This window comes from Leucopleurus acutus (assembly GCF_964270905.1).
Source record: "Leucopleurus acutus genome assembly, chromosome: 2".
NCBI lineage: Eukaryota > Metazoa > Chordata > Mammalia > Artiodactyla > Delphinidae > Leucopleurus > Leucopleurus acutus.
In genome coordinates, this window is record NC_139143.1 from 80,944,685 (window position 1) to 80,970,213 (window position 25,529).

The window sequence follows — 25,529 nt, forward strand, 5'->3', positions numbered from 1 at the left end:
TGCGAATTTATTTTAGTATAAGATGTGAGGTTGAAATATAACTTAATTTACTTTTTCAAATGGTAAGCTTGTTGCAAATGGTTTTCAAATAATCCATCTTTCCTCACTGGAGATGCCATTTCTATCATATGCTGAAATGGTGTATGTTCGATCTATTTCTTCACTTTTTATTCTTTTCCATTGATCTAGGTAGGGAGATGCTATACCTTAGTGGCAAAGTTTGCAGGCTCTGCAGTCTAGTCTGACTATCTGGGGCATACCTGTTTCTTCATTTGTGAAATGGAGATAATAATAGTACCTACTTCATATGGTGGCTGTAAAGATTGAATGAGATTACGCCATAAAGTACTCATTACAGTGCCTGGCACAGAGTAATCAATCAATGAATGTCAGCTGCTATGACGATCCCTATCTGCCCATTCCTATACCAGTAACCCAGAAAGGTGAAATTACTAAGCATATAGCTCTGAGTCAGATGGGACAGTCTCCTACTTATTACCCTGCATGACTTCGGGCAAGTTACTTACCTTTCACCTTCTCTCCGCTTTGGTTTCCTCATTCATACATGGGGATATAAAAGTACCTACTGCAGCCTGTTGTGAAAATCAAACATGCAGTGTCACAAAAGGCATGACACATAATAGCCCCTCAATGAATGTTTAATCTTCTGCTGATTATTATGACACTATAATTTATTTTCTCTTTATGTGTTGCAGGGCAAGCCCCTTCTCATTATGTTTCCCCCTAAAATTTTCTGGGGAGTGGCAATCTTTCAGGGCCACATCTATTGTGGGTGAATAAGATAGAATTTCTGGATCTGCAAGGCTGATGCCTGGCCCCTGAACTGTGTTGAAAGTCGCTGTGGCTAGTGAGGTCTTGAGTGGGTTACTAGTAGGATTTTGGGGAAGGGAGTGGAGGTGGGCCTTTGAAGCTCATATAGCAGGTTTCTAAAAATATTTTGATTTTGCCTTAATTTTTACTTTAACAAAGGAATTTGCATAGTTTAAAAGGCCAATTATATATTTTAAAAAAAGGCCAACTAGTTCTATAAGGCATTCAATGAAAAATAACAGTCCCCCGCTCCATTCTCCTACCCCCTCCCTACACATACACTCCTCCATAAACCACTCTCAAGTTTCTTGGCTGCTTTTTTGGGTACTTACCTCTATATATTTTTTGTTTGTTTGTTTTTTGGGCAGTGCTGCATGGCTTCTGGGATCTTAGTTCCCCGACCAGGGATTGAACCTGGGCCACAGCAGTGAAAGCGCTGAGTCCTGACCACTGGACCACTAGGAATTCCCAATATTTCTAAATAACATGTTCATATTATTATTATTATTATTTTCTATTTTAGATGTAATCAATTGACTGCCTGCCATGGAAAATGAGGATATAGTTCTCTCTAATCCTGACTCTCCCCATATACTCCCCTCCCCCACTCTCTCAATTCAAATATATTCCAAATTTTAGTTAAGTCAACACTTAGTGTTTACATTATTATGGCTGTGAAAATATTCTACACAGCTGAATTATGTAGTGTTTGTGCTAAGACTCTGTGGATCTGTAAAAACTGGTTTTATTAATTAACATCAGGGCTATGGGGCTGAGAAACTTTGTTCTCTAAAATCATACAGTCACAAATTTTCTGTTTGAAATCAAGCAGTGAAAATGGAACATCCCACTGTTGCTGGAGGCTTAATGCATGTTGATTACTTTGATACAGAGAAGCAGCCTCGATTTCCAACCTAGGTGCAAAGCTTCAGATATTGGGGTTTTGGACATAACATTGTACAATTATCTTAATTATGTAGTTATCTATTATATAATTATCTAAAATTAGTTAACTTTGTAGTTTCCAAGCGGATTCTCAGTTCACTTCTCAGTCCAGGCTGTTGTTAACTCCTTCATTTGCATCTGTGCTTACCTTGAACCTGTCAAAATACTGCTTCATTTAAATATCACCTGAACTCAACCACTTCCCATATCCTGTAATGACCTGGCTTTTTCCTTTGTTTGATGAGCGGCTCCACAGTTCCTCTGGTGTGTGCTCTCTCTTGCAGCAGCAAGTGAATAAACCTAACTATCCAACTACAGTTATGTTCTTAGTGGTCTTTATCAGACAGGCTTTTATAATTCTCCTTCCTTTCTAACTCTTTGTTTTCCCTGAAGTTAATAATTGCCTGACCTTTTCTTTCACTCGGTTTTCTATATACCTATCATGAATTCATCCCCCAAATTCTGAAAGACGTATACACCTTCTCTTAATACCTTAAACACATCAGGTGATTCCTCTGTCCCCACAGTTTTTTCCCCTCAAAGACATCCTCTTGAAGTACTTCTTCTTCTGGCTCCAAGTCTTACTGGTTGCTCCTCTGAGTTTCTCTTTTAAAATATGACAACCTCTGTTCTAACACCTATCTCAGGGCACCTGTTAGTTGTCAATGCATCTGCTTTCCTGACTCCTGCTTTTCTCCTTCCACCCCAGAAGGGTCCGTGTCTTGACATCTCTATTTCTCCAAAGTCTGTCGTGACGTTCAAGAAACGTTCCACTGAGTGAATGAATAAAAGAACAAATAAGTGAATAAATGAATGAGTGGAATTTTTGTGCAGGAGAAGTGAGTTTAAGAGGAACGATATTACATTCCCATCTAGTCGCAAGGCTTAAGGGTGTCCTCAGGCTGTCTACAAGCCCCACGCCAGCTTGGAGCGGGGTCTCGAAGGAGGGAAGCAGCACCGAAAGCCCTCTGGGCCCAGGTCGCGGCTGCAGGAGCGGAGCCGGCTGAGCACAGCCTAGGTCAAGTCCGCGGCCACGAACCTGCCAGACGCCGCTCGAGGACTACAACTCCCAGAAGGCCGCGCGGCGGCGGAGCACGAGCCGTGGAGGATTCCGGACGCTGACGTCGGAGCCGTGCGGCTCAGGGAAGACGCTGGGCTAAGAGGTAAGTGTAGGAGGAGGGCTGAGGGTTGAGAGTGGAGGGCGGAGGGCGGGAGCGACAGAGGAGCGGCCCTGAGGTTAGGTGGTACGGAGGTGGGGGTGAGGTAGAAGGACAGGGAATGGGTCTTAAATGAAGAGCGGGTAGCGGGGTGTCAGGGACCTCGAGCTCTGCTTCCTCTTCCCGCAGTGACCATGACGAAATTAGCGCAGTGGCTGTGGGGGCTGGCGCTCCTGGGCTCCACCTGGGCTGCTTTGACCACGGGAGCCCTGGGCCTGGAGCTGCCATTGTCTTGCCGGGAGGTCCTGTGGTCACTGCCCGCCTACTTGCTGGTGTCCGCCGGCTGCTATGCACTGGGTACTGTGGGCTATCGCGTGGCCACTTTTCACGACTGCGAGGACGCCGCCCGCGAGCTGCAGAGCCAGATCCGGGAGGCCCGAGCCGACTTGGCCCGCAGGGGGATGCGCTTCTGACACCCTAACCTCATTCCCGCACGGACAGCCTGCTCTCCCCTCCCCCATTAAAGCGCAAGTTTATTTTCTAACTTTGGTTTGAGTATGGAGTATGGATGATGGGAATTGGGGATTCTGTGTACCAGCTGTTGATGAGTGAGAGGTAGAAGAGCCACCTTCCTGGGGCTCTCTCAGCCTTTATCTTTGCATTCTGCTGGTACTTCCTCCTATTTGCTCCGAAGGAGGCAAAGACGCCCTTCTCAAGATCTCTCAGTATGGAAAAGTCATTTCACTTTCCTGGTCTTTTTAGCCCTGTTAGGAAGGACTTCTTGAAGCCTATTCTTCTTCATAACATCCAAGCTCTGTTCTTTTTAAGGCTTTCCTACGTCTTTACAACTTCTTGGTTCTTTCAGATACCTTTTCTGAGCCAACCCTACCAGCCCAAGAGTAACTGTGGATCAGACAGTTCCCGTCTACCCTTCACCAAACCAGGCAGGTTGACTATCCCTGAACAGAGAACGAGCCTTGATGGGCAAGGGGTAGGGAACAGTTTATTTTAAGGCACATTCTAAAGATTTCCCCCGACCTCCCAAATTAAAAAATAAAATCTTGAAAAAAAAAAAGTGATTCATCTCCCAGGTTCCATCCAGTCTTCTAAGTAAAGCCCTTTCTTTAGTTCCTGGATTCTCAAAGCAGTTCTTTTCCTTTACCACAACGCACTTCACCAGTGGAGGTGACCAGCAGGAAGAGCTGAAACAAGGTTTCTTTGGTAGTATGTTGGCATTAAGGTGTCCAGTGGTCAGGTGAACTCCCTCAGGTTTGTAGAAGTTGATGGTTCCTGTCTTGCTCCTGGGGGTATTTCCAGAAAAGCCAGAAGCGAATGAAGCTGGTGAGGATTCCTGGAAGGTTGGGCACCTGAAATCACAAGGGCTGCTATGAGGAGAGGAGCTGATTTTCCACCTCGTACACCTGTCACCCCGCCCTTGTTCTGCTTACCACAATGTAGGGATCTTTTAGTCGAAACCCATAGAACGTCCAGGAGGCAGAGGTGAGGAGGGTGGCAATGGTGAGTGAAAAGGAGAGACGTTGGGTCGATTTAGTACGAATGACCTTGGCCTGTGGGAAAGGATGAAGGACACTCCTAGCAAGGCACAGTAAATCTCCCACCTTGCCTAAGAATTTCCTCAGAAAAAAAGTCAAACGTCCTCCCTGATCTTCTGTTACCCAGCCTTTCCCTCCTGCCCCCCACTCACCCAACTCTACTGCCCCGTCTCCTTCCAGGATTTGGGTCTTTCCTTCCTCTGGAGTATAAGCTACAGTGTCTGGCTATGGGAGACTTATCTTCCTTTCCTCCCTGGACACCCCCACTCACCAAGTCAGCTAGTGGTGAGAGGTACATACTGATGGTGAAGACACTGCAGAAGAGGCCCAGCTGCTGAAGCCGGGTCTCAGTGTCGGGCACCAGGAGCCAAAAGTAGCCAAAACCCAGGACAAGGACCCCCAGCAGGGTTGCAGTCTGAAGGAGCACAGCATGCTGCAGAGGAGAGAGTAGCCTTACTTCTGGATGTACCAGGAGCCCTCTCTGACTCTGCTGCTGGAATTAATTCATCCTGCCCTCTCCCAAGCTCCAGTTGAGGAGCCAACCTTTGCCCAAGCCTCCAGTATTGCACTTGTTACATCCTCTTTCCCACCAGTGGCTTGAGCACATGTCTGATCCACGCACAACCCTGGAGGTTTCTAGGAGAGGGAAAGGTATCCTTTTTTGGTGAGCTTGCTACACAGAGTAGGAGCTTAATGCTTGTATGAATGGGGAAGCAGAGCGGATCATCTCACTCTCAGCCACTGGCACTGACTTTGAAGGAACTATGGAGACAAAATCCCTTTCCACTCAGGTTGTTGGGCAGCAAGGCACCATCAGGCTAGGCAGAGCTACCAGCTTTGCCAGAATGGGGGACAATATGTGAGTCTCAGTAGGCTGGCTTCATGGCGGAAGGAGGACTGCAAGGCTGGAAGGGTCTTCCAGGAAAAGTTGGCAGTGCCAGCGTGTTATAGTCTTCTAGGAAACAGTGTTTGCCCTGCCAGCAAGGCAGGGCAGGGCATGCAGCAGAGGAAGGGGCTCTACCTTCCGATGGCAGTAGTGCAGATACACCAAGATATACAGGGTCTGAAGCACAGCACCCACGGCGTTGACGACGATTAGCGTCCAGTTTCCCTTCAGGGCCCCATAACTCAGCCAGCTCAGGTTGCTGCAGGGTGGAGGGGAGGGACATTGGCTCGCGGGGTTGAGTGTGAGCGGGGGACCCGAGGGGCCTCGTCCACATTCCTCCTCACCCCTCCCCAACCTCCCTCAGACAGCCTTTCCCGCCGCAGGCGTCGCCCCTCTCACTTGACGTCCGTGGTGAGAAAGGGCAGGAACTGGACACTGTCCACACTCCGGGTCATCCGCATGTGCTTGAGGTCCGAGCTGTAACGGGGACCCGAAGGCAGGAGGGAGAGGTGGAAAGGGAGGACCAGGCTGCTGGGGCGTCGAAATCCCCGATGCCTGTCATCCTTTCTGGACAACTGCAGACCCCCGGCCCTACCCTCAGCACCCTGGCCTTCTCCCTCAGGTAAAGTGACCAGCCTTGCCCTTGTACCCCGGCCCTCTCGACCCGATTCCACTTTGACCCTAGGTTCCAGATGCAGCCTGGGGCTGCGGCCACGTCTCTGTCCCCTCTCTCTCCTTTCCTGACTTCCTGGTCCTGCCCCAGCCCAGCCCGTCCGCGCTCTCACAGGCCGGTGGAGAACATGCCGAGGGTGAAGAGCACGCAAGCTCCGGAAAGAAGCGAGTCGGCCAATCCGCCCGCCTCCATCCCTCCCCGAGTCGGATCCCGAGCTCGGCGCCTGCGGCCAGCTAGCAGGAACCGGAGCTCGCGACGCCGGAGCCCCGCCCCTTTGCGCCCCCGGCTCCGCCCCTGCGCGCTCGGCCATCCCCCCGGAAACTGAACCGGAACCCGGCCCACCCCTAGAACTTCAAGCCGGAGCTCAGGCCCCGCCCCTGCGAGGGCCTGTTTCGACCCCACCGGCCCGCTGTCGGCTCGCAGGGTTTCCTGTCTTCCCGTTGCTCTCGGTTTTCTGGCCGGTCTCCTTCCTAAGGCTCCGCGGATTTGTCCCCGGCATCAGCCGCTGCACACTCTCTGCTTACTCCTTGGATCACCCAGACCCCCAGCCTCAACTCACTTTCCCACAGGCCGCTAGCCTACGTGGTAGAACTCAAAAGCTTGCTACCCGGACTTCAACACGCTTTCACGGAGGGCCGCAGCTCAGAACTTCAGTTGCCCAGGGATTGGGAGATTTTTCGCTGTTTGCTGAAGCCTCTTTCCGGTCTCTTCCCTAAGTAACAGGGACTGCCAGGAATCACCAAGTCTTTGTGTGATGCCCTCCCCCTTCAGCCACACTGCCGGCTTTCTGTGACTTGGCCAATCCACTGGACAAACGTATATCACCGACCCCCCTAGTCCAACCAACTTGCTGCCGGGAACTTTCCCTCCCAGCCTCCCACACATCTCTGCTGGTGGGGCTGTGGGGCGAGCCGCATGCCTCAGCTGGCAGGCGTTCCGAGCGGCTGCCCTGACTCACCCAAGAGCCTGAGTACCTGAACAGTACGCCAAAGCCCAGCGCTGAGAGGGTGCGAGTGGGGCGGAGGTTGGACAGGAGGAACTTCCAGAGTGGGGTGCAGCCTAGGACCCCACTGCTGTGGGGAGAGACTGCTGTGGGGAGCACTCCTATCCTGGACAACCCTCAGAGGAGGAAACATCCCACCCTTGTGGGCTGGTGAGGGGCATGTATTCTTTTCAGAGAGAGGGGAAAAAACTCAAACCCAATTGCTACTGACATAGCACTGAGCCTAGCAGCAGCAGGGACTCAACGGTCATAAATTAGGATGGAAGGGCAGAAAAGCACGTCCAAAAAAACAAACACATTGCTTTATTTTGAGACAAAGAACATTGTATAAAAAAACTCCAGTTGTAGAAATCAGCAGACACACATCTAGTTCATATACAGATTCTGTACTCGTGGGCCCTGCCCTTCAGGCTACAGTCAGTCTAGGCACAGACTCTGTGCACATGGGCACTGCCCTTACAGCTACACTCTAAGAACAGGTTGGCACAGCCCCCCTGCTGGCACAGCTCTGTGGAGTGATGCCCCAGGGTGGGAGAGGATGTAGTGCCTGGCTACAGTCCTCTCCGTGGCACCTCCACAGAGAACAGTCTTGGGGGAGATGCTGGGTCAGCCCAAGCATGTTGCCTCTCCTGTCCCTGGCTCCCAAGCAGGAAACTTGCTTTTCCTTCAGAGCCATCCTGGCTCTCTCTGGGAGGGACATCTTTGCCAAGCTCAGTGTCCATCCATGTAAGCCCAAGCCCCCTTCAGCTCGGCTCCCACAGTGCCCTTCTTAAGAGGCCATGTCCACACAGCCCGTTTCTTTGGCTTAAGGGCAGGAATGAAGGGGAAAGGACTGTCCACTTCTTTGTCCATCCCTCTGAGGTGGAGGCGAGGATGGCACGGTCAGGCTTGCTGACCTCCTTTGGGTTGAAAGCTTTAATACTGACCCGTTTTGACGCTGCTGGGTGGCAGCTTGTGCACGTGGTAGGAGTGGTTCCCAGGACTAGGGCTTTGGGAGGGGCCCCAGGCAGGTGAGGGAGGCCCGCCCTGCCCCCTCAGCCCAGTTCCAGTTCTTACAGTGCATGCAGCATACACCTTCATAGGGTTTGCAGCAGCAGGAATGGCAGGAGCAGCACAGCCCAGGCGAGTGGGAAGAGGCGGGGGGCGGCACTGTGACCAATGCTATGTAGAACCTGCACCTCTGGGTCGTCTGCAAGGTAAGAGGGCAGAGGCCCCCAAGGTGAGCGGCCCCCCTATTGGCACTGGCCCTCAGCCCAGCGAGGTTTCCCCTGCCCCTGACTGGCAAAAGAGCCACCTCCTGTACCCAACCTCTTCAAGCAGACCCCCTTTTGTGCCCCAGGCCCAATTTGCTCCAGCCACCTACCTGCTGGAAGCCTCTTCTCCTGTGCATTGGCATGGGCCTGAGGACTGTGAGCTGAACGATAAGGATGGTCTTAGGTCAGGTACTTGGTACACCAAGGAGGCAGAGGGGTGGGAATGCTGGGTGGGCTGGGCAGTGGGACTTCCCAACCATCCCAGATCACTAGACCAGGCCCAGAATAGGGATGGAGCAAGGAGGCCCACAAGGCTGTGACACTCACTGATTTTGCCATCGACGTTCACCTTCAACCTCAAGCACTGGTCTTCCTGGTAGTGGATGGGTTTGGCTACAAAATAAATCCAGAGAGTGATAAGGAAGGAAACTTTTTTGGAAGAAAATATAAGCGTAAATGCCTCTGACCCTGCTTTCTCAGTCCCTACTCATTTTAATCCCTCTCTTCCCTCTAATCTTTGATTCTCACCTTCCTTAGTTTTTGCCCACTTTCTGCCCCAAGTTCAGTGCAAGCTCCCATTCTTGGGAATAACCCCTGACTTTGGAGGTGGTGGTAAAAAGAACATAGACACTGTCCCCTCCCTACAGCCCATCCTCCACTCCCCCCAACCTGAAGTTGGGGGCAACCTACACAATATGTTCCCCCTACCCAGCCACTTTGTCCTCGCCCTGCCTAAGCCCCACTGACAGGGTGAGGCCTGGATTCATTCTGTACAAAGCTGATCTCACAACTTGTAAAATCCACCAGTGGCTCTCCACTGCCCTCAGGATAAAGTCCAAACTCCTTAGCACTTCTTAGGCCCCCATGCTCTACCCTGTCTACTTCTCCAAGCTCCTATCTCCCCACTTCCAAGTGTCCCTCCTGTTCCAGTCAGTCTGAACCATATGAAGTTCCCTGAAGATGTCATGCTCTCTTTGTACACGTCCCCTTGTTTGGCCAGCTCCTCTGTCTGTCCTGAACTCTTGGGTCATCTTCCCCAGGAAGCCTTCTCTGAGGTGCGCCCCCCACCCCAGACTAGCAGGTACTCAAGTCATTTCCGCAGGGCCCCTGAGCTCATATCTACCATATCACCCTGTTCTAATGGTCTGTTAATCTATGTATGTCCCTTTCCAGGTTCCTGGAGGACAGGGACTCTGTAATGTTTTATTTATCTCTGCGCCTATAGTGCCAAGCAGAGTGCCCAGGACACAGTAGAAGCTCACTCCACATTTGTAATGGGAATGAACGAAAACAGACTTCAGGATTGGAAGGGGCCGTCTGCTGCCTGCCTTCCCACTAAGCATGTACTGAAGCATGTACATCATGCCAGGTGTGTCCCCCAGTGTATGCACCTGTGTGCATGCCTCCCGGGCACTCACAGATGTAGTAGTAGCTGTGTCCCTCTTTGAACTCCTTGCCCAGGGTAAAGGGTGTGAAGCGCTGGAACTTCTCAGACAGCTTCTCTGGGCCATGCCTGGCACTGGGCTGGTTGCACTGCCAGCGGACCTGGTCCTTGGATTGGGGTTGGCACAGTTGGTACTGCTCGCGCTCCACCAGGTACAGTGTGTACCGCTCCATGGCAGCGTCTGCCACAGACTCGTCCTCATAATGAGGACAGATGATGTCCAGGTAGTCATTTAACTGCACGTGTACTGTGTAGTCCTCATTCCGAAACCTGGGCATGCGCAGAGGTAGAGAAAGCTGGTGGTCACTCAGAAGCCCGGCCAGAGCCTTGAGCTTCCAAATGTTTACATGACTCCTCACATTTCATACTGGACCACCGCCCCCACCAAAGATTTTTTAAAACTCTCAACTTCCAGTATTTAATTTACTGATCTTGATCTCTTTGTTTTTTGGGTTTTTTTTTTTTTTTGCAGTACGCGGGCCTCTCACTGTTGTGGCCTCTCCCGCTGCGGAGCACAGGCTCCGGACGCACAGGCTCAGCGGCCATAGCTCACGGGCCCAGCCGCTCCGCGGCATGTGGGATCTTCCCGGACCGGGGCACGAACCCGTGTCCCCTGCATCGGCAGATGGACTCTCAACCACTGCGCCACCAGGGAAGCCCTGTTCTTGATCTCTTAAATATCTTTCCACCATCTCCAAACATTCCATCGTCTGCCACTAATGCTCTAAATAGCACCCACTTAGTATCTTTCAGGTATCAAGGCACTTCCCATAACCTCTCTGATATTTACCTAAGGATAGGCTTCTAAATATTTCCTCTGCTCACTCTTCTACCTATAAATATTTCCCCAACTCTATTCTACCACTTGCTCCTTTAACTGCTATTAGACCTCAATCTGAGAACCTACTGGCCCATTCTATAATCAAGACCCACATAACCCTTTCTCTTTCCCATGCTAGTACTTGGCGTCCAACAATCTGTCTTCACTTCTCTTACTCCTCTCATTTTTCCCCTTGACCCACTGAGTATATCTCACATTGTTCAACTTCACTTTTCCCCCAACACCCAGGACATCCATGCCCACAGATAATGTCCAGTCCTTTTGAGTTAAACTGCTTTAATCAATTCATCCAGTGCCCTCAAATCTCCCCTTCTAGCTACTCAAATCTATGCTCAGCTCTCCTTGTCCACTTCTCTCAAAGCACCCCAAAACCTCTCTGTCCCTTTATCTCCAAAAGCCGTACTTTCACCTCTTGTGAAATGAGCTCCAGAAATGCTGGAGTTCTCAGATCTGAGAAGGCCTCTCCCCTCCCTCTTCCCAAGATGGAGACAGCTCCCCTCCCCCAGCCCATTCCCCCCAGGCTCCAAAGGCTCCAGCCGGACTGCCCACCAACCCCTCCCCCGCAGCTCTAGACACCTGGCTCCAGTCTAGGTGGGGTCCTAGTAGGGGAAAAAGTGCCTCCCCACCTCCCTCTCCAAGCGGTCAGCTTCTCTGAATTCCACCAACCACTGCCAGCTAGAGACTCAGCAGAGTTGGCTGCCAACTTGCTTCAAACCAAAGCCAGGGGCATGGGTGGTGGGGAGAGGGGCAGGGGTTAGGGCAAGAGGCCTCTGAGGTGGGCACCCACTGCCCAGTCAGCATGACCCTTAAGAGGCCTGGCTCTGCAGGAGCGTGCCAGTGCTCCAGCTAGGCTTACCAAGGCCCCTCCCCCACCCTGGGGAAAAGAGAGAGAGAGAGAGAGAGAGAGAGAGAGAGAGAGAGGGAGGGAGGGAGGGACGAGGCGCAGAGAGAGGCTTTTAAAATTCCTCTCTGGAGAGATAAACATAGAAGCCATTTCAGAACAGGTATTTCAGCTCTGGGTCTGGCGTCTTTCCTCCATTCCCATGACGGGCACTGACTCATTCTTCATCTACCTCTGCCACCCACCCCAGCATTCATGAGAACCTGTGAAAATTTCCCTTGTTAAATGTGGACAGCCCCCAGGACCCCAGGACGGCCCAGTGCCCACTTGTTCTGGGCACTGTCCTCCAGGCAAAGGGAGCTGACAGGTCTGAATGGGTGGGGTACCTGCCCCTCTAGCACCAAGGAGGCCAGGGTGCCGCTCACAGTGGCACTGCCCTTCTTCCCATGCTGCCCCCTGACTGGGGCCTGGAGATCCCAGGGCTGATGCCCACTGCCCTGAGTCACACATGCCAGCCTCATACCCACCCAGCTCATTACCACCTCGTCTTTGCCCTCAAGCTGGGCCTGGCTTAGCTGCTTGTGGCCTCCACTCTGGGCTGGCTTTCTCTTTAGTCCTGGGTATGGTGGAGTGTGTGTGTGTGTGTGTGTCCAGATGGACAGGGCAGAAGCTGTGCTTGGTGGGTGTGCCCATCACCCCCCTCCTGGGGGTGCAATCTGCTCCACTTAGCACTCCTTTGACTCTTGCTCTCCATCTGGGAAAGGGGGGCAGCGGCGTCAGGGAAGGCGGGGAAGGGGGGGCAAGGAAGAGGCTCCTTCCTGAAAGAGAGGAAACCTGGGAGCTTGGGAACGGAAAAGGCCAGGGTCGCCCCCTCCCTACTCCTGGCTTCCTGTCCCCTCCTCCTCCTTCAGCCAACACCTGGCACGGGCATAAACAGGGACTTTGCTCTCTCCCTCTAGGACAAGATTGGGTCAAAGAAGCAAAGAACAGAGAGCAAGGAGTGAGGTGGGGGAGGGCTGACTGCACTGCCCCGTCAGGCGGCCAATGGGCAATGGGGCATTGCCCTCTGGGGTTGGCAGCTGGCTGTCTCCTCCCTGCCCAACACGCCACAGACGACAGACCCCCTACCAGGCAATGCTGCCACAGGGTCAAGAGGAAACTGGCACAATCTATTTCTCAAGGGGAGTGGGGGGTAGGCCTGCTAGGGCTGCCGGTGGCTGGGCTGAGTGAAGTGTTTTTCACCCCCGACCCCAAGGTGTCCAGCCCTCCTCTCCTGACTCCACCTTACCCCCCTCTCCCGTTTTCCTGCAAATATTGTTCCCAGAACTTCAGAAAACTCAAGAACAAAGAACAAAGGGTCCGATGGAGCTTCTCCCTCCCCGTACCATTTGCCTCACAGCCCTAAACCTGCCCCGGAGAAATTAACTCCTTCCTGCCCAGAGCCCTTTGTAACCCTTTTAACCCCTTCCTGTCCTCTGGAACCTTTCCCACGACCTCTCTCTCCCCTTCTCTTCAGTTTTACTACCTGAACCTCAGATACCCTCAAGCCTACCCACACACAGCATATGCCTCATTCATGCCACCTCTAAAGACTCTTGAGGGGGGAGGGCTTTCCAGGGTGGCCTTAAATACAGAATGAACACTTAATGCTGGCAGCCCAGGTCCCTCCGGAAGGGTCCTTCCAGGATTACAATAAGCATTCTGCTTACTCCGGACATCAAGACCTGTCAGTGTGGGCAGATGCCCAAGTAACACACAAGGAGAGGCACAGAGGCTTTCTCAGTGGAAGGGCCTAGAACAAGAGCCCTGGCGGTCAGAGTGGCCCCTGCTAAAGGCAGGAACTGTTCAACGCGGGTCCCTCACTTCGGAGTAACAGGGGTGCCAGTAGGAAGGAAAAGAGGGGCAGTGGCAGCGCCTGTGCAAGCCGATGCGGGCAGCGTCCTGCCCTGGGGTGGGGTACTCCCAGCTATGGGGGAGAAGAAAGTCTGTGGGATCCCTCCCGCCTCCGGTCACCTCCCCGAGACTCAGGTTAGGGGCTAGCCGGGACAGTTAACCTGGAGGGGGGAGCAGTGCCAACCGGGCGCCCAGGCTGTCGGCCGGAGACTCGGGGCTTACTTGGGGTTTGAACTGTTCCAGAAGACGGTGTGGCGGTCAGCAGCGGCCAGACTGCAGCACAGACCCAAGAGAGGGGCCCAGAGGAACTCCATAGCGCGGGGCCGGGCCAGGCCGGGCGGGGACGAGGGTCTCGTCCGGGTCTGGGTTCCCGCAGGCTTTCTCCGCGGCGCGCTCAGCACAGCGCTCACAGCTCTGGGCCCTCCGCGCCGCGACTCCGCCTTTTGGGCCGGCGCCGCCCGACACCCCGCCCCGCCCCCGCCCCGCCCGGCGCGCGGCTGCCCTGGGCCTGGGGGCTGGGGAGGTGGAGGAGGGGAGGGCAGGGGGGAGGGGAGGAGAGGGGAGCAAAGCGCGCACCGACAAATCTGCTCAGCGCTGTGTGTTTGCTCACTCGTGGATCCGCGTGCAGCTTTGTGGGCCTGTGCTGGCTGGTGGGTCTGTGTCCCCCGCCCAGTCTCGTGCGGGAGAAGGGAACGAACTCCACGTGCGGGTCTGCTAACCAGCGGGTGCGGGACCCGGCTGGCGGGCGCCGTGCGCCGATCTTGAAGGGTGCGAGGTTGTTGATAGGTCCCGCACCTTTCCCGAGTCTTGCACACCCAGGCTCGGGCGCCCGCGTTTCCACACTCTCCTCCTACCCACCCCCTTCCTGGACTCTGCGCTCGGCTGCCCCTCCCCACACACGCTGCTGTTTGTTTTTGTTGGGTTTGTCAATGTTGTCTTTGTTTGGGAGGTTGTGTCATCGCCTAGATGCCGGGAATAAAGTGCAACCCTGTGTGTGATCAAGTGTGTAACGTGTGCGGCCGGGGCTTAGGGCTCCTCTGTCCGTCAGTGCCTGTGAGAGGGAGGAAGCCTCGGGATTCTGGGCCCGCGAGGGGGTTCGCTCTTGTTTCTAAGGCTCCAAAGGGCACTAATGACCTGTGTGTGAGTGTGTGCTAACGCGTGTGTACCGTGCGAACAGGCTTTGAATATGGACTGTGAGAATCTGGGCCTGAAGGGTGACAAACTGTAACCACACATGTGCATCTGGCATGTGTAAATACGTGTGATGGCGCGCAAGTGTGAAAGCATTTGTGAGTAGTATCACAGCCGCGTGTGGGGAAGCGTGTGAAACTTTGACGTACGTATGCTAATGTTTGTGAACAGCGCGTGAAGAGGAGGGGAAACATGCACAGGAGAGCAACGTCTGGGGGCTGGGGGCTGAAGGCGGGGAGGGGGTTTTTGTGCAGCGTCCCAGACTAGGCGACTGGGTCTGGCCCAGTTTGGGCTGGGTCTCCCAGTCGGTCAGGCCCCAGTATCCAGCTCGCCACCCCGCACCCCGAGCAGTGTAAACAAACCCGCTGGAATTCGCCTCTCGGGGCTCCTCTCCCCGCCAGGATCTGCACCGTCTGGGGCAGGGGTTGGCGGGTGAGTGTCTGCCTCCCAGATCTTGGGGCGGAGAGGGCGGGCAGGTGTTTGATCAGGTTCGTGTGTGTGTGTGTGTGTGTGTGTGTGTGTGTGTGTGTGTGTGTGTGTGTATCTGGAGCTGGAAGTCTGTATGACTGCGTGCGTTTGGTGATTCGTGTGTGTGTGTGTGTGTGTGTCTGGAGCTGAAAGTCCTAATGCTGTATGACTGCGTGCGTTTGGTGATTCATGTGTGTAATTGTGTGGCTGTTTGCATGCCCGTCCGGAGTTGATTTTGCGAGTCTGTACACACCCCTGGCCAGCCGTTCCAAGCGGCTGAGCAACGCGGGAAGCCGCAGACCCGGGGCCCCCTTGAGGCTCGAACCCAGCTTCCCCGGTTCCCAGGCTGTTTCATCCTCCTCTTTTACGGCCAGGCCTGGCCACAGCCCCTGTAATTACGCGGGGCCGGGACGCAGCTGCTAGTCCGGCGCTGGCCCCGCCGGGGAGGAGCCTGGGACGGCGGAGGGCCTGGGCCGGCCCTACCCCGTGGGGGACGCAAGTTGCTAGAGGCCCTACTCAGCCGGATTCCGCCGCGCGTAGGATAAATATTTACCCCGCGCGAACTAGGGGCTTGGCTCGGTAACCTGGCGGCCGGGTCCCGGCCAGGCGTTGCGCACGGCCCCTACCACCACCCCCTCGCGCGCACCTGCCCCCAGGCGACGTGCCCGGCCCCGCGTTTACGCGAGGTGCAGCCCGCCCCTCCCGCCGGGGCCGAAGTCTACCCGCCGAACCAGCCCCAGGGCGGCGCCTCACGCCCGTTTTGCTCACCTGGGAGGGCACCTGGGTGTCGGCCACCCACGTGTCCCAGGCGAGATTACCCCATCCCTCTGCTCGTGTCCCATAGAATCGAAGTCCCACGAGGGCAGGGAGTTTTGCTGGTTCACTGCTGTATTGCCAGCGCCTGGCACAGCACCCAGCACGCGTAGTAGGTGGTCAAGAAATCTTTGTTGAGTGAGTGAAATCACTGTTCAGTGTTACTTCTGCGGTACGTACTGCTCTGAAAAGAAACCGGAAGGGTTAGAGAAGGAAGGGGTGATGGTAGTTCTTCAGAGAGGGTGGCCCAGGATTGCCCCCTGGAGGAGACAGTTTGGGGCACGTTCCCCCGTTTCTCTGACCGCCGGGATTTCTGGGCGGGAAAGTGTGGGGTCCCCTGGGCTGCGCCGCTCGGGCCGGGCAGGTTCGGGCTCGCTCGGCCCAGCCCGGCGGGGCCATGTCCGTTCCCGCCCTGCCTGCGTGTAGGGCTGGAGCAAGCCGGGTGGAGAAGAGGTGGGGGGAAATTCTGGGCACGAACGGGACGCGGAGCCCTCTTTCCCCAGCTTGGCACTGTCCCCAGCATTCTCTCTGAAGGCTTGGAGCTCAATCACTCTTCTCCTATCCTAGTATTTGTGCGTATGGGGGTCTTTCGTCCGAACTAATGGGACACCTCTAGACCCCAGCTGTTGTGATGAGCACCTAAGGTAAGGGTGCGTCTAGGATAAAATCCCTGCCCTTGATTAGCCCTCAGACCAGTAGGGTAAATAGAGAAGCCACCATTTATACAATAGACTTGCTACGAGGAAAAGCCGAGATTGCAGACCCACAACCTCCCTCGCGCTGCCTGGACACTCCGACAGCCACTGCGACTCCTGGTGGACCAGGAGGAGAGCTGCAGGTACTGAGAGACCCAGACCGAGACCGCAGAAGGGACTTTGGCTCGGAGACTCGACCTGCAAACCAGCTCAGCCCCGTGCCTTCCCCCATCCCAGCCCCCAGCCTGCCCAGGCGGGTCTTGTCTTGGTTCTTGCTTTGGGCTACCTCTCACCACAAAGTTGTGCGCCTGTGTTGGCTCTCAGCATCGCCACCCTCAGGCAAACATCTGTGCTCAGTGGCGGGAGCCGTCTGAGGTGTCTGTCTGTCTGCCTGCCTGTCTGGGAAATTCCCCTCATGAGTCCTTTCTGGAAATTCCTCGGGGACAGGATTAACCCTCTGAGGGCCGTGGGGGAGGCCCAGCCTCTGGAGGTAGGTGCTGTCCACCTGTGGGGCACTGTTGGCCTGGAGGTACCATTCCCAGTCTGGACCGTGCAGAGCTACTTGGTTGCTACTGCCTTGCTGAGCGCCCTGTGGTTTGGGGTGGGGAAGGCCAGAACCACAAGGCCCTGGGACACAGCCAACCTGGCACAGCCTCTAAGGGCATCACTGGGCAGTGGGATGAGGCAGGGCGCAGAGGAGGTGATACAGAGCTTGAAGCAGTCTCTGCTCCTCTCCCTATGTCATTATGAAAAATGAAGTGTATGTTTCCCATTTTATTAGTAATGTGTGTATATTTTTCACAAGTTGAACAAGAGAACAGGAGAATAAGGGGGAACCACCAGCTACTGTGAACATCTTCAACCCTTCCCTGGCAGCTTATTGTTTGTAAGGTTTTGTTTGCTTGCTTTTAGATATTGTGTTAAATATGACTCATTTCTATCTTGTAATTCTTTTTTCCCCTTTAACTTTACGACAGAAGATATTTTCATGTATAAACTCTTTGTAAACAATATTAAAAAATATTTTTAAAGTTTATTTGTTGTGATTGTTTATGAGATATTTCTCTATATATATATTTTTAATTTATTTATTTTTGGCTGTGTTGGGTCTTCATTGCTGCGCACAGGCTTTCTCTAGTTGCGACGAGCAGGGGCTACTCTTCTCTGCGGTGCGAGGGCTTCTCACTGCGGTGGCTTCTCTTCTTGCAGAGCATGGGCTCCGCAACAAGAGAAGCCACCGCAGTGAGAAGCCCTCTGCAACAAGAGAAGCCACCGTAATGAGAAGCCCGCGCACCGCAAGGAAGAGTAGCCCCTGCTCGCTGCAACCAGAGAAAGCCCGCGCACAGCAATGAAGACCCAACGCAGCCAAAAATAAAAATAAATAAATTTATTAAAAAAAAAAAAGAAGGATGGGACCGTGGTTTCTGCACAGAAAATACCAGAAGGTGTTTGTTAATGATGCCACCAAAAATTAATCACTTATATCAAATACTGTACTGGGAGGTGCTGGGGGCTCTGAAATATACCCTTGTCCTAAAGGAATCTAATCTGCTTGCAAATATGTACTGAGAATATAAAATAAGAATTATAATAGTGGTATAAGTGGAACAACAGGCCGTGGGCTCACAGAGGAAGGAGGGTTTATTTGGGGTCAGGAATGCTTCACAAAGGAGGGGATATATATGTTTTTTCCTCTGCCTGCTTTTGAGTCTGCCAACATAGCTGACTCAGGAGGAGATATTTGAAATGGGTTTTGGAGGATAAGTAGGCATTCATATTCAGGGATGAGGGGAAAAAAACACAAGTAGAGGGGTTAGGGTGTGTGCAGCGAATACTCTGGTGTAGCTAAAATTACAGAATGGGTCTGGGGGAGTGGCAAGAGATGAAAGCAGAAGGAGGTTTGGGGGCCATGTTGCCAAGGGCCTTGACTGCCATGCTCAGGATTTTGAACATTATTCTGTAGCCCATAGATGCTTAAGTAGGAAACATAATCAGATTTGTATTTTAGAAAAATCACTGTGGGTAACAATGTGGGTAGAAGAGGGAGCTCAGAGGTAGGGGGGCTGGTTAGGCCTGAGCTGCAGGAGTTCTGGTGGGAGTGAGACGGGCCTGAAGCTGAGGAGCAGCAGAGGGGGGAGAGCAGAGGACAGATTTGACAGAGTTGGGTGAGAGCTGAGCCATGGGCAGGAGGCCGGGAGGAGTCTGGGAAGGCTTGGTGGGCAGAGGTGCCATTTGCATAGAGGAAATGGAGGCGAGGAACAGACCCAGGAAGGGTAAACAAAGAGGACAGTTTTGGACATTGTATCAATTAGGAGTGATTTTGGCTGCAAATAACAGAATACCCAACTACTAGTGGTTTAAGCAAGAGGTTTTATGTTTCCCCCAACACAAAGCCCTCTGATGTGGGACAGCAGCTCGACAGTGTCGTCAAAGACCCAGTGCTGTCCGCCTCTCTGCTCTGCTGTCCTCATGACTCTGGTTACAAGATGGCTGATTGTACAAGAGCTACATTCAAGCTGCAGGAGCCACAGGAAGAAGGGGTGGGAGCAAGAGGGTTTCTCCTCCTAAGGGTCTCTTTCTATCTGGTAAGAAAATCTTTCCTAGCAGCTTCCTAGACAACTTACTCTCGGGAGAGAACTCGTTCAGTGTCCATGGCTACAGCAGCATTTGTGCAGGAGAAGGGACAGTTCTGGAGGGCTGGGGCTGGGCCTGGGACCCTCCTCCCTCAAATGGGATCTGCTCTGTTCCCCAAAGAAACAGGAGTCTTGTTAGACTGGGAGCAGGATAAGCACTGAACGGTGCCTGTGCAGACATGTTGCATTTGAAGAATCAGTGGGATTTCCAGGTGGAGGTGTCTGAGGGAGGCAGTTGGGGATGGGAGCCAGGAATCGTTTCCCTGTGATTTTGACTGGGGAAAAATCCTTCCTTCCCAGCTACCCAGCCTTGGTCCTCTGGTCCTCCAGGGTAGAACAGCTGTGTGAGGGTGGGCGGGAAGACATTTACTCTCAATGCAGCTGATAAACCTCTTTTCCACTTCCCTGTCCGCCTCCCCCTCCCCTCCCCCTAATCTTTCACTATAACATAGTGTAAAAGCAGGAATTTAGACACTTTTATTTCACAGACATTACTTTTACATAACTTTTTTTTCCTAATTACAGAAGGAATACATGATCAATGCAGAAAACTTGGAGAAGCACAAATGAAGAAAGAAGCAAGCACAATTCACAGTTCTTTTCCCCATGGCTCTGGAATTTTTTATGGTAAATATCTTTGAGAGGTTACAGTTTAATGCCCATGTTACGGCCAGCTCGGAATCCCTTACATTTGTGTAACATTTTACACTCTTCCAGTGTTTTCAGCTGTGTATTTTATCACATACTATTTCATCTTTATAGACTCCTACACATTTTGAGGTGGGCAAAAGCAGGAATTATGCCCTCACTGATTAGACATGATGGTATTCAGGACTCAGACTAGCCTCAGCCTCGGTGGGGCTTGGGTCCACAGCACCTTATTCTTTCCACACCTCAGTGCCCAACTCTCCTGGGTATAAAGGAAAGACCTGGGCCCAAAGTGCTGAATTTGCTGTGGGCAAGTGGGGGAGTGTGTATGGAGAAGGGAAAGGAAGGCCGTGGAGAGGGGGCAGCTCCTTCCCTCACCAGAGCCCTTGAGGGAGAGGGAGGAGAGGGTCTGGGGAGGTGGGACGGGAGGGACCTGAGGGGGTTTGTGGGTCAGGCTTGTGAGATGCAGTCTTCCAGCGCTGAAGCCTGCCCTGGCCCGTCCCTGCAGGCAGTAGATGTCCGGATAATGGCTTACTTTCCACTTCACCAAATATTTTTTGAGGTCAGTTTGTTCATTAGGCACTGCAGGGAAGGCCAGATAAGGCAACCTGTGAGCAGGAGAGAGAGTGGTGCTGTGAGAGCTGGGTCTGAGTCCCAGATATGGAAACTTGGGAAAGGCATTTTTCGTCTCAGAGCCTCCACTGTTTCCATCTGTAAGATGGGAGCAAGGCTACTTTCTTCCTGGAATTATTATATGCATCAAAGGAAATAGCTGCTGTGAGGGGCCTGGTGCTAAACCTGGGGGAGAAGACTGTCAGTAAGGACTGGTGTATATTTCTCTTTACCTGGGCCTGACCTCCTGGACTGACTGGGGGTAAATGTGCTGACACTGGGAATGAGGAAGGGGAGTCTCCGGGATACAGGGAAGGTGATGGAGGAGGAGCCTTAGGAACACAAATATTTGTTCCTCCAGGTAGTACTTGATAAATGCCCCAGGGACAAGGCAGCCAAGAGCTCTGAGGTGCAGTGGGGGCAGAGATGAATGGCGGAAATCCTTTTGAGGGTTCCCCAGGTAGGGATGGTGGGTAAGGGCATTCCATGCCCAGAGGGAAGGTGCAGGCCTTTCTCCCCGGACTGCAGGGGCGAGGGGAAGGAGATGGGGAGAGGATCTACTCCCTCCACGTTCCTTATTGCCCCCCAGGCTCCATCTAGTACCCTCCATCACACTCTCCATCCACTAACTGTGGGCCAGGCACTGCTGGGTCCTGGAGATCCCGAGCTGGGTCTTAAAGAGGAGTAGGAATTGATGAAGTAAGGGCGGGGGGAAAGGGCACACAGCATGAAAGGGCGACACAGCTTGGAGCTGGGCACAGGGAGGAGGCTGGAACCATGCAGAGAGGAGGGGCAGGAGTGTACAAAGAGCTGGAATGCAGGCGGAATGTGGTAAATACCTCGGGGAGATGGGCTCCCAGTGCTTTGTGACTCGGAAGAAAAAGTGCCTCACATGGGCAGAAGTCCCTGTGTGGGGAGGTGTCGGGATAGACATCCTGGAGGAGGCTCTTTGGAGATGTGGCTTACAGGGAAACTGCTTTTACATGGGCTGAGGACATTCCAGATTGAGCTGGAGCTGGCCAACCCAGAATGGCCTCAGAGACAAGCCGAGGGGGTTGTATTTCATTGGGGAACCCTAGGCTGAGGGAAGGCAGAGAGAGAGGGGGAGGTTTGGAGACTTGAGAGTGGATAATGGGCAGGTTGCCCTGGGAATAATATCATCAGCTCGCGTTTATAGAACATGTTCTCCATTCCAGGCTCATCTGAAGCACTTTGTGTACATTAAGCACTCACTGCTCACAATCACCATAAGAGATAGGTAGTATTATCATCCGCAATTTACAGATGAGCAAAGTGACAGCACAGAGAAGTTCTTAACTTCCCCGAGGTCACACAGCTGGTAAAGTGGTGAAGCTGAAATCTGAAACAAGGCAATCTGGCTCAAGGGTCCTGATTTAACCACTGCACTGTCCTATCCAGCTGTTCCTAGAAAGGGGCAACTAGTGCAGGCCGCTGGGGGTGCAGAGTGATGCAAGACCATTCTGGAAATGATCTCTACAGGATGCAGCAGCTATTGGGATGTGGGGGAAAGATGGAGCTGTGAGTTCAGCATCTGGAACCCAGGTGGGAGGCAGGGCCATGAAAGCCTCCAGATAAAAGCCTTGCTCTCCCAGGCCTTTCTGCTAGAGCTCAGTCAGTCAGGTGCTTCCACCCAGGGCTCTTACTACAAAGGAAGGACTCAGAGATGTGAGGACTTAGAATTCATTTCTCCCTAGACTCTTCCTGTGATCCTGGCTGTAGTCTTGGCTGCCCCATGTACCTTGGTTCCCAGCCTTTCCATCTGTTGTGTGAACTACTGGAATTCCTTCCAATAAATTATTTTTCTGCTTTAAGTGACCTGGAGTAGTCAGTTTCTGTCACTGGCAAGCCAGGACCTGGATGGGTACAGAGGGAGTCGGTGATGATACCAAGGTCTAAAGCCTGGGAGACCAGAAGGGTCAGTTGCAGATGTATGTTTTGGAGGAAGGACAGGGAATTCTGTTTCAGCAGGTTAAGTTTAAAAGTGCTTGAAAAAGCCTGGAGAGGGCTTCCCTGGTGGCGCAGTGGTTGAGAATCCGCCCGCCAATGCAGGGGACATGGATTCGAGCCCTGGTCTGGGAGGATCCCACATGCCGTGGAGCAGCTAAGCCCGTGTGCCACAACTACTGAGCCTGCGCTCTAGAGCCTGTGAGCCACAACTACTGAGCCTGTGTGCCACAACTACTGAAACCCACGTACCTAGAGCCCCTGCTCTGCAACAGGAGAAGCCACTGCAATGAAAAGCCCGTGCACTGCAAAGAAGAGTAGCCCCCACTCTCCACAAATAGAGAAAGCCCGTGCGCAGCAACGAAGACCCAACACAGCCAAAAATAAATAAATTAAAAAAAAACAAAACTTGAAGAAGCCTGGAGAGGGCTTCCCTGGTGGCACAGTGGTTGAGAATCCGCCTGCCAATGCAGGGGACATGGGTTCGAGCCCTGCTCCGGGAAGATCCCACATGCTGCGGAGCAACTAAGCCCATGCACCACAGCTACTGAGTCTGTGTGCCACAACTACTGAGTCCGTGTGCCACAGCTACTGAAGCCCGCACACCTAGAGCCTGTGCTGCGCAACAGGAGAAGCCACCACAATGAGAAGCCCGTGCACCACAATAAAGAGTAGCCCCTGCTCGCTGCCACTAGAGAAAGCCTGTACACAGCAACAAAGACCCAATGCAGCCAAAAATAAATAAATAAAATAAATAAATTTATTTTAAAAAAAAAGAAAAAAGAAAAAGCCTGGAGAATGGGTTGAGAAGAAGTTTCTTCTTGGCCACTGGGCCTGAGGACAGTGCTTTGAGTTAGAAGTGTGGAGATGGAGCAGAGAATTAGGGTTTGAGGTGCTGGAACTGACATGAGAGAGTGGAGAGCTGGTTTGCAAACAGTGCCTGCAGGGAGCCAGGCAGGAACCATGAAAGAGTGAGGGGGCCCAGGTATATTTCTCAGGGAGGCAAAATGCAGGCTTCAGGCAAGCATCCCATTGCTTTAGTCATCCCAGCAGAGGGAGAGCATCTTTACTGTTTCAGCAAGAGCCCAAGGAGAACTCGCAGCGTCCTTCCTTGGGCCACACGGCCATTCCCAAACCAATCCTTGTGGCCTGGGGCTGCTGTGCTGGCACTAGCCAGGCTCAGGACAGTGGCTCACTACTGGACCTGGGAGGTGGACTGAGGATGAGGGGGGTCCCCCAGGAAAACTGGGCTTCTGTCCCCAGAAGGGGAAATGGAAGCTGGGCGAGCAAACAAGCAGATGTCAACTAAGGGAGCTTGGTAGCTTGAGAAGTTTGCAGAATGGAGGGAAGGATTCTTTTGGATGGAGAAATCTGGGCCCAGTTATAGGTAAAGAGGAGAAAACTACTGGAAAGAGTCTGGAGATACAGAGGGGAAACTGAGGAAGCAGGCCCCGGGAAGGACGTGTCGAGATGGGCTTCAGGCTGGAGGGTAGGAGTCCATCTTGGTGAAAGGAGGAACAGCTGTTTCTGAGACGAGGCAGGTAGGGAGATGATGGTGGGAGGAGGGCTGAGAGGTACTGGAAGGAAGTCACTAGAGAACCCGTTCCCAGGCCTCACCCAGGCTAAGACCTTGGGCTTTGGAGGCAGACTGCAGAGATTCAAATCCCAACTCTATCGCCTATTAGGATGTGACGCGCTGGGCAAATCCTATCCGGAGCCTCAGTTTTCTCATTCATGCAATGAAGATGATAATAACAGGGCCCACCCAAAGGATCACAGAGAGGATTAAATGAGATAATGTATGTAAAGTACTTAGAAAAGCTGGCTAGTGTCTGGCATATGGAAAGACCTCAGGATTAGCTATTATGATGGTAATTCTTATGATTTTTATTGCAGAGGGCTCACAGTAACAGTAATGAATTCCAGTACAACTGGCTCTGGCTCCCACCTGCTGACATAGGACCTCCAGCCACCTGCCAAGTCCCCCTCGAATATTGCTGATGGTCCCCACAGGGTGTTTCAAGTGGGTTCATCATTGTGTCTGTGCGCGCTGAGCGCTGCAGCTGTTCTGTGGGGTGCAGTGTTTTTCTGCTGCTGGGGTGGCAGGCATCTCCCTCCCCTCTCCTGTGTGACCTCGGTCGGAGGAGGGGAGGAAGGTCCCTGAGAAAGGCCACTGGTGTCTCCATGTGGTTTGGTGGGTCAGCTCTTCAGTTTTCATTTGCAGCTGCTTCTCTCTATGAGGCCTGACAGGCTTCCCCCCCGGGGCTGGGCTGAGGATGGGTGTGCGTATTCGCCACCTTGCTGTACTGTACTGGGACCTCTAGTCCTCTCTGAGGATGACAGCTTTGCCACGGAGCCTTTGGGGAGCTTCCACAGCCCCTCCGGCAAGGGCACTCCTGTGAGGTGTTCTCTCCTGGCTGCCTGGTGATTGCCGACCCCAGTGCACACACAAGGCTCCGTTGAGCGACCTGCCTCAGCCCCTCCTGCCACAGCAGCCCAGCTGAGTCCCCAGCAGAAAGCTTGGGCAAAGAGACCCGCCTTGCCCGGGCAAGGACAGACAAGGATAATGGTGAGGGGCCAAGGACACAGCGGCAGATTCAGAGCCGGGCCCCTGGCAAGGCAGGTTGGGAGTAGGCCGTCTGTCCATCTCTGGGCTGTGCTCAGTCACCAAAGGCCCAAATCAGCCCTGAGGCCCCAAGGCCCTTATCAAAGCCAGTTATCCGCCTTCTGCGCCCACCCTTCTACCAGGCTAAGGACAGACCCAAGACCTCCCCCACTGCTTAGTCCCCATCTCTTCCCAGACTCCTGTTTCAGCAGAACACTCTCCTCTTTCTTCTTCCAAAAAAGAAAAAGAAAAGAAAACAATCCCCATATGTCATTTGAAGCACCTGGATCCTCTGTAGGAGTGGAGAAGGGCAGGGTACCAGCCAGCGGCAATGCCCCGCCACAAGAGTTTAATTGATTTTAGGACCAGTAGCTCTAATCTCCAGGGACAGAAAGCAGCTCAGTGGTTGCCTGGGATAGGGGGTGGGGGTGGGGATGGGGGTACTGGCTGGAAGGGGGCGTGAAGGAACTCTCTTGGGAGATGGCAATGTTCTTTATCTTAACAGGGGTGGTGATTACAGGGGTGAATACCTTTGTCGAGAAAATCATCATCAACCTATACACTTAACATGTGTGAATA

General features: G+C 53.1%; 3 protein-coding genes across 5 annotated transcripts; 1 reads left to right on the forward strand and 2 right to left on the reverse strand.

Annotated features, from left to right (window-relative positions):
• The first annotated feature begins 2,858 nt into the window (after positions 1–2,858).
• DPM3 (dolichyl-phosphate mannosyltransferase subunit 3, regulatory) lies at positions 2,859–3,477 on the forward strand. Its single transcript, XM_082834327.1, has 2 exons — positions 2,859–2,939; positions 3,123–3,477. Exon 2 carries the CDS (start codon positions 3,128–3,130, stop codon positions 3,404–3,406), a length of 279 nt encoding a protein of 92 aa, XP_082690453.1. The 5' UTR covers positions 2,859–2,939; positions 3,123–3,127; the 3' UTR covers positions 3,407–3,477.
• A 440-nt stretch (positions 3,478–3,917) lies between these two features.
• Positions 3,918–6,923, reverse strand: SLC50A1 (solute carrier family 50 member 1). Of its 3 annotated transcripts, none has more exons than XM_082834323.1 (6): positions 6,605–6,923; positions 5,772–5,849; positions 5,508–5,631; positions 4,758–4,919; positions 4,382–4,501; positions 3,918–4,300 (listed from the first exon to the last, which is right to left on the reverse strand). In XM_082834323.1, the coding sequence occupies exons 2-6, from the start codon at positions 5,831–5,833 to the stop codon at positions 4,199–4,201; spliced, it is 570 nt and encodes a 189-aa protein (XP_082690449.1). In that variant the 5' UTR covers positions 5,834–5,849; positions 6,605–6,923; the 3' UTR covers positions 3,918–4,198. The 3 variants fall into 3 exon arrangements, with proteins under 3 accessions (XP_082690449.1, XP_082690448.1, XP_082690450.1); XM_082834322.1 differs by lacking the exon at positions 6,605–6,923 and adding an exon at positions 6,158–6,240; XM_082834324.1 differs by lacking the exons at positions 4,758–4,919; positions 6,605–6,923 and adding an exon at positions 6,158–6,240.
• Positions 6,924–7,328: 405 nt separating this feature from the next.
• Positions 7,329–14,145, reverse strand: EFNA1 (ephrin A1). Its single transcript, XM_082834325.1, has 5 exons — positions 13,543–14,145; positions 9,720–10,015; positions 8,629–8,694; positions 8,412–8,462; positions 7,329–8,237 (listed from the first exon to the last, which is right to left on the reverse strand). The coding sequence occupies exons 1-5, from the start codon at positions 13,632–13,634 to the stop codon at positions 8,125–8,127; spliced, it is 618 nt and encodes a 205-aa protein (XP_082690451.1). The 5' UTR covers positions 13,635–14,145; the 3' UTR covers positions 7,329–8,124.
• Between the last annotated feature and the right edge of the window lie 11,384 nt (positions 14,146–25,529).